We start from the raw sequence: 8,767 nt of genomic DNA, 5'->3' as shown, positions 1-8,767 counted from the left end.
GTTAGTTTTTTCACTTTTTCCAACGTTTGATTCCATTTCTAGCAAGAAAGTAGTCTTGCAGTTATTAAATATTTGCCAAAACTCTTGATTTTGTTCTAGATTAACAATCTGTCGTGGTTTGGTTAGACCGAATGATGGTATTCTAGCAACGATGTTCCTGTACAAAACCGGTTTGCGGAGGTACCTTTGTCTTCAAACACTGTCTGTTAAGTCATTGACTGATAGGTCACCGAGCCAACAAGGCAGCTACCTTAGGATTCAGATACACAGATGATATATGGAACCAATACACTGATCTGAAGAACCTATGATGAAACATTAAGAACTTTTGTAACCTCCAGAGAACCATAAAGCAACTCAAGAACCCTGCAATATATATATATATATATATATACAGAGTTGGGAGGGTTACTTTTGAAATGTATTCCACTACAGATGACAGAATACCTGCTGTAAAATGTAATTTGTAATGTATTCCGTTAGATTACTCAAGGTCAGTAATGTAATCTAAATACTTTGGATTACTTCTTCAGCACTGTTTTGACTATAAAAACTCTGCCAGTACAGTAAGACAAAATACACATGTTAAAAATACATTCTCTGAAAAACCGAAATATCTCATGCAGTGTTGTTTCTAAAACAAGATCAATCAAACTGATCTTGTTTTAAGGATTTTTAGATATTTTTACAGGAAAACAATACAAAAATTATTATCAAGAATATGATTTTTGCCCTAATATCAAAGCTCTTACTAGAAAAAAAGAAATTATGATCCAATGTGAATTTTCTTGATATAAAATATGATCGTGTCTGGTAACATGTGCATGTAAAATGGCTAGAAATAGCATTTTATCTTAGCGTAAAGCTGACAATTTACACAAGGTTTATTTCTATTTCTTCTGCTCCAAACTTACTTCAAACGTACTTCTCTGTCTGCTCGTATGAATGTAACACATCATAAGAAAGTGTTTCACCGCTGTTCAAATGCACTTTGGATCACATCATTTATATGTATAAATGTTTTCCATCTGAAAGGACTAAATATTAAATGATACAAATGACAATAAAATGCAAAGTAATCTCTTCAGTAATCCAAATACTTTTAGAATGTAACTGTATTCTAATTACCAATGATTTAAACTGTAACTGTAGTGGAATACAGTTACTTATATTTTGTATTTTAAATACGTAATCCTGTTACATGTATTCCGTTACTCCCCAACCCTGTATATATTTAAGTAATATCACACGAGTAAGAGTGCGATATGGCCCTATATCAGCACTGCTGTGATTCGGCTGCAGGTAAACACAGCAGTGGTGATTTAGGGCCATATAGCACGATTGCGAGTGTGATATTGCTTATATACAGCAGTTCAATGAACAAGTACATTTTAAAAAATTAGGAAAAACTGGAACTACTTTCTTACGCGACGGATTAGAATCTGCCAATGCTGGTTCAAACCAAATGATGCGTCCAAGCCTTCCTTGGTAATTCAAAAATGTTACTTCAGAAATAGTATCACAGCTTGTGCTGTTTCTGCCAAGTTATTGGATAAACAAGGAATTATGTGTGTGTGTGTGTGAGTGTGTGTGTGTGTGTGTGAGACGAGAGAGAGAGAGAGAGAGAGAGAGAGAGAGAGATGGCGCCTGTGCTATCACCTGTTGCCACTCCCAATCAGAGATGCTGTAAACTTTCTGAAGATCAGCATTCTCAGTTGAAAAATAGCCGTCCAAGCGGGGGTATTCCTCCCTATTTCACGGTAGCCGATCGCGTCATTCACTATAGAAACCGCAATCTCCTTCGCCATTTTAAACAGTGCATCCTCTCCAACGTGGAAACTCTGGTAAGAGGTAAGCGCCTTGAGTTTGTGTAATTAATCAGTCTGTTGTGTCTCTCAGCTGTGATGAGCCTTAATGCTGAAGTTGTTAGTTTAAAGCCGTTTAAAGCTATTTCCCAGCTTTAGTAGTGTAGTAGTAATCCGAGCAATCACATAGTGCTGATGAATGAAAACACTGACTGATGCTGACTCATTTCACGTCACCAACTGGCTCATATTACACACAAAAATGGTCTTTTGCTGCCACCTGCTGGCTAAAATTAAAGGTAAAGAGACAGATATAGCTCTTAACACATCTGCACTGCTCTTACACTTTCAATGGCATGAATACAAGCGGAGTGCTGATGCTCATAGAATGTCTCTCGTCCAATCAGATTCGAGGACCGGAACTAACTGTTGTGTGTGTATATATATATATATATATATATATATATATATATATATATATATATATATATATATATATATACACACACACACATTCACACACACACACAGTGTGCGTGTGTGTGTGAATGTGTGTGAATGTGTGTGTGTTTCTGTGTGTCATCTTCATACCTAATTGACAATAATAATTTCATAATGTAAAAATTGATGGAAAGATGAGAGATTGATTCTATATTCAGTTTAACTGAAGAATTTCATGTTGTGTTATACCTTGTTGTTAATATAAATGTTTGCTGATGACAGAGGGAAAATCTTGCTCATTTATTTTAGACTCCAGACGTCCCCTGATAGTCAAATACCAGCACAACTTCTACTTCTTGATGGAAAAACTGGACATTTATTTATTTATTATTATTATTATTATTATCATCATCATCACTACTATTAATAAAAATAATAATAACATCGTCTTCATTTTTAAGACTGTGAAAAATGAATGGGTCAGAAGTAGGCCTAATATCGACAAATGAAAATAAGTATATACATAAATATCTCAATATTGATCATTACACTGAGTAGTACCATGGTTTTTAAATAGTAGCCTACTCCTGGATAAGAACATGGTAAGAATAGGCTACTATTAAACTAAGAATAGTATACTACCATGGTACATGTCTAAAAACAAACTTTATAGTTTGCAGACAAACGTGGTATTTATGAAGTGCCACGTAAAAAAACAAAACAAACAAAAAAAACATTGTGTAAACTGTCAAGAATATCCACGTCATATATCATAATAAATTAAAAATAAATTAGAAAATTATATTTAGCAATTTTTAGGATTTACTCTACCATTATACGTGTCAAAAAAAAAAAAAATAATAATAAAAAAATAAAAAACATGTTTTTACTACGATACCTTTAGCATGTATGTACTCCGCATTGCAGAGGAGTGACGTTATTAAACTCAATTTCCCATAGTTCAATGCTGAGCGCGTCACGTTTGTTTTTCCGTTTACCGGAACACACGCTTGTGCGCTCGTGCTCTGATCCAGGTGACATTAAACGCTTCAACCTACTGCCAGTGACCATTAAAACACTCCAGTCTTATTCCGATACCAAACCCGTTATTATTACTACTTTATACTGGGTCAATTCGGTCCGTCGCGATGTTTCTGTCATCGGTACCGACGCGCGTGCTGATGCGAAGGTCGCGCAGTCTGTCGCCGTGTCGCGCGCTGCAGACGGGTCACGGCGAGACCTCACGCTTCCGGAACCTCTGTGAGCTCGAGCCGAACCGGAGTCCGGTGGCGAGCGGGTCACGGATGTCCAGAACGGGCGTTTTGGGCGAAGAGTCGCATATGCAGTACCATCACTTGGCCAACAGGTGGCGCGTCAGTCTGGAGGGCCGCAGGAGCAGCTGGGCGGCTCTGACCGCTGCGGGGCGCTACAGTGACGGGGGCAAAAGCCGCTCAAACACCGCTGCTGCTGCGGGACTCATTTCAGCTGCTGCTCTCGCGTTCTGCCTGAAGAAAGACAGTGATGACAAAGGTACTAAAATACACCACACACCATAATATAGACAGACAGATCCCAACTATTAATGTGTGGTTACGGGAACGTTCGTTTTTGGTTCTCAAACGTTCTTCTAATGTTAGGGAATGTATATTTACAGCAGGTTTGCAGAAAGAGGTTAGAGGAATGTTAGGGAATATTTCCCTAAAAAAAGAGAAAAGTTTGCGATGGGAGACAGGCTCTATTTGTTTAGGATTAGGGTGGGGGCGGGGTTAGGGCATCTGCTGCTGGTGTTAATATACTCAGTTCCTGAGATATTTGGTTCCAGTGGGCGGGGCATACATGAATATTCATGAATTATCCTGACATGCGTGAAAAGTTGAAAAAAAAATAGCTTTTTCATGAAAGCTATTTAAGTTTCAGCGTCTAACGAAGTATGTAATGACTTGACAATAGTTTGTAGTTTATAAATGCAATACGTGTTTTGATTAGTTTTGTGTTCCTGAATACAGCATTTACTGAAGTAGGTATTAGTCAAAATTAGAGTACAACAGAGCAAACTTTAGCAAATACAAATACAGTAGTCTACAGTTATCGTGCGTTGTTTTTCTTTCATATCTTTAATTTCACATTTCTATTAGTTGTTATCATTAACAACAACAACTAAAATAAACCTGCAGAAGTATCTGTGATTTAATAAAATTTTCGTAACCTACCTTGGTGTGATTATTCTGTGTCACTCTTTATTTCGTGCTCATTCTGTTAACATGTTATGATTATAGGACTAATAGCTTAGTACCAAATGCGAACATGAAATAGACCCTATTGTCTGTTCTTTGTGTTGCACTGTGGACAGTATACACAACCTCTTTCAGGCATTTCATTTAAAAAGGTCTTCATCAGTATATATATATATATTTAATCAGTATATATTTAAGTAATATCACACGAGTAAGAGTGCGATATGGCCCTATATCAGCACTGCTGTGATTCGGCCAGAGGTAATCACAGCAGTGCTGATTTAGGGCCATATAGCACGATTGCGAGTGTAATATTGCTTATAGTTACAAGTAAATGTAAAAAATACAGTCACAAAAAACGCATTTGTGCCTGGAACTACTTTCTTACGTGACGGATCAGAATCTGCCATTGCTGGTTCAAAACTAACGAAAAGCTTCTCAAAAACATCACTTTAGAACCAGTATCACAACTAGGATGTGTGTGTGTGTGTGTGTGTGTGTGTAGAGAGAGAGAGAGAGCATGTGCGATAACCTGTTGATGATGCTGTAGTCTGTTAGGCAGCTTTCTGAAGATAATGTCATTTTGGTGAAATTCATCCTATTTTCTCAGTGGAAAAATAGGCGTCCAAGCGGGGGTATTCCTCCCTATTTCGCGGTAGCCGGTGCGCAAGAGTCACTATAGAAACCGTAATCTCCTTCGCCATTTTGAACAGTATGTCCTCTCCAACGTGGAAACTCCAGTAAGAGGTAAGCGCCTTGAGTTTGTGTAATTAATCAGTCTGTTGTGTCTCTCAGCTGTGATGAGCCTTAATGCTGAAGTTGTTAGTTTAAAGCCGTTTAAAGCTATTTCCCAGCTTTAGTAGTGTAGTAGTAATCCGAGCAATCACGTAGTGCTGATGAATGAAAACACTGACTGATGCTGACTCATTTCTCGTCACTAACTGGCTCATATTACACACAAAAATGGTCTTTTGCTGCCACCTGCTGGCTAAAATATGTCATGTCACAAAATTAAAGGTAAAGAGACAGATATAGCTCTTAACACATCCGCACTGCTGTTACACTTTAGTTTAGAATGGCATGAACACAAGCGGAGTGATACACACAGTGAAGCGTCCGAGTGCTGATGCTGTGAGACCATCAGTACTCATAGAACGTCTCTCGTCCAATCAGATTCGAGGACTGAACTAACTGTTGTGTGTATATGTGTGTGTGTGTGTGTGTGTATATATATATATATATATATATATATATATATATATATATATATATATATATATATATATATATATACAGTATAAAAAAATGGAATGTTGTTTAATTATAGCTTCCAACTTTTTGTGATCAGTGATGATGAGGTACTTTACCCTGTTCTGACTTGTGTTTAACATACTGATTCTGTCCTCACTTTATAGTCCTTTTCCTCAGTTAGACAAATAAACTGTAAACTCCTTCACACATAGGCTTGTGGGTAAACATTCCTTTTATTCAACATCACAATGAATATGTTGAAAGAGATGAAAATATAATACATCTACTTGAATCTCTAACAACACCGCTCCAATATGAGTTTTTGTTTTGTTCTTTTAATGGTTTAAATATTTCCTTACATATAGCTATATAAACAATAAATACAGCAATGATCAGACACACTTACAGACAATGCTTTCAAGTGATCACAGAAAGAATGGCTTCAGTAGTCTAGCTGTGTTGGTAATTTAAGCACTGCACTTTACTAAATAAAACTGTATTAGAATGTTTGCTGGCAACTATTTAAAAGACTGCATGACTAGGTAAAGAATTGATAGTGACTAAGCAATAAAGCATGAAATAAATGATTAAATGCATGATCCAAAACAAGACTCAAGCCTCATTTATAGGTGTTCTTCTCATTTATTATTTATTAAGTTTAGCCTACTCTGTGTACAATGACCAAATCATCTGCTGCACACACCAAAGGCATATTGCACCAATTCTGACCTTCTGTATTATAATTTATGCAAATATTAGTCAGTTATATAGTTAATTAGCTACAGGGCGGTTTAGTGACTTAATCTTGCTCTCATGTGCCCTAAAGTGGCTGAAGAATGCAAAGCGTACAGACAAATTATCAAGTGATACGGAAATGTAAACTGTTGTAGTTTAGTCTAACTTTGTCAATGTTTAATTACCTTTTCGAAATAATCCTTAAGACAAGTTGAACTTGAGTAATGAGTCAGGATAATTCATGAATATTCATGTATGCTCCGCCCACTGGAACCAAATATCTCAGGAACTGATATATTGTTACACCGGCCATGAACAAACTGTGGCACCTTTGTACAATGGGCTAGAAAGTTCAAATGTCTGTTCTTGGAAACAAAAAAACGAACGTTCCTGGAACGTTCCGGGAATGTTCTAGGAGTCAAAAATGGTTAGCTGGATGTAGCCTATGTGTTTCATACTCTATGATCATTATTTATACATTTAATTAGATAATGTACTTCATAATGTCTGTCATTGTTGTATATCAATAACATCTCTACAGCATTTATGTAAAATTGTCAAATATATGATTAGAAAAAATATATAAAATGTGAATAAAAAACAACTTAAAACAAACCATTAGAGAACGTTCCATTCAAGTTATTAGTAGATTGTCACACAAAAACCTCCCTACAATGTTCTGGGAAGTTTAGTTTATGGTTCTAAAAATACAACGTAAAAATAACCATTAGAGAACATTCTGTATAGGTTCTTATTAGGTTGTCACAAAAACCTCCCCACAATGTTCTAGGAATGTTAGATTATGGTTATAAAAATACAACCTAAAAATAACAATTAGAGAACGTTCTTATTTGGTTGGCCCAAAAACCTCCATGCAACATTCAGAAAATGTTAGTTTATGGTTATAAAAACCTAAAAATAACCATTAGAGAACATTATGTATAGGTTCTTATTAGGTTGTCACACAAAAACCTCCCTACAACGTTCAAGAAATGTTAGTTTATGGTTATAAAAATACAACCTAAAAATAACCATTAGAGAACGTTCTGTATAGGTTCTCATTAGGTTGTCACACAAAAACCTCCCCACAACGTTCAAAAAATGTTAGTTTATGGTTATAAAAACCTAAAAATAACCATTAGAGAACGTTCTGTATAGGTTCTCATTAGGTTGTCACACAAAAACCTCCCCACAACGTTCAAAAAATGTTAGTTTATGGTTATAAAAACCTAAAAATAGCCATTAGAGAACGTTCTGTATAGGTTCTTATTAGGTTGTCACACAAAAACCTCCCTACAACGTTCAAGAAATGTTAGTTTATGGTTATAAAAATACAACCTAAAAATAACCATCAGAGAACGTTCTGTATTGGCTCTTATTAGGTTGTCACACAAAAACCTCCATGCAGCGTTCTAGGAATGTTAGTTTATGGTTATAAAAATACAACCTAAAAATAACCATTAGTGAACGTTCTGTATAGGTTCTTATTAGGTTGTCACACAAAAACCTCCATGCAACGTTCAAGAAATGTTAGTTTATGGTTTCTCGCTCTCACTCTCTTTCTCTTCAGCTGAAAGTCTTCTAGAAGCTGCCAGATCCAGTAACACACAGGAGGTGATCAGGTGAGACATTTAATGAAATATCAGTTTAATGATTCACATCTGTCATCATTATCGCTCCGTGTGTGAATAATGTTCAGCAAATAAGACTTTTTTTTTGTTGTTTTTTGTTTTTTGCTGTATTCTTCAGCTGTTTACCAGCATCACATTGAGACCCTTTAGAATTCTGGATCTGAATTATTTCTTTTCCTGAGTGTGAATGAGGTCCTGTGGCGCTAGAGGGCAGTGACGTCACTTCTCACGTGTCGCTATCAGTTCATGTGTGTAATGGTCCTGTGTGTCCAATAGAGGGCAACAGTGATTAATGTTTATTTGCTTTATGTCAGGGTCAGTGACCCGCCCATCCCACCTAAACTCTCAGCCAACCCCCTAAAAAAATCTGTTACACTTTATAATAACTTGCATTAAGAGCATTTACAGAGTGGAGTTAATATAGTTAGAAATGTCATGAAAACGTTATAATTTCTATATATTTATCTCTAAAAGAGAACTCAATAGTTTCAGTGAAATATGCTAAACATCAACAACACCTGATGGACAGTAAATGAATGACACACACACACACACACAGCTGTGCTTCACTGAGACATGTCTGCGCAGTGTCTGCAGAGCTTCTGCACATCTGTCAGAAACCAGTCGTGTGTGTGAGAGTGTGTTTAGGGTTCCTGGAGTTCGAGCCCGA

At 36.4% G+C, this 8,767-nt stretch overlaps 1 protein-coding gene across 1 annotated transcript in view; it reads left to right on the top strand.

Annotated features, from left to right (window-relative positions):
* The first annotated feature begins 3,226 nt into the window (after window positions 1-3,226).
* Window positions 3,227-8,767, top strand: part of LOC127430063 (caseinolytic peptidase B protein homolog) — a 59,895-nt gene continuing 54,354 nt past the window's right edge. Inside the window, exons 1-2 of the mRNA XM_051679513.1 lie at window positions 3,227-3,776; window positions 8,037-8,088. Of these exons, the coding sequence (XP_051535473.1) occupies window positions 3,395-3,776; window positions 8,037-8,088 (434 nt within the window). The 5' untranslated portion in view covers window positions 3,227-3,394. The remainder of the gene's footprint in view (window positions 3,777-8,036; window positions 8,089-8,767) is intronic.

The sequence above is a fragment of the Myxocyprinus asiaticus genome, chromosome 39 (assembly GCF_019703515.2).
Source record: "Myxocyprinus asiaticus isolate MX2 ecotype Aquarium Trade chromosome 39, UBuf_Myxa_2, whole genome shotgun sequence".
Classification (NCBI taxonomy): Eukaryota; Metazoa; Chordata; class Actinopteri; order Cypriniformes; family Catostomidae; genus Myxocyprinus; species Myxocyprinus asiaticus.
The sequence above is the reverse complement of the archived record's forward strand: the minus strand, read 5'-3'. Positions and strand labels throughout refer to the sequence as shown.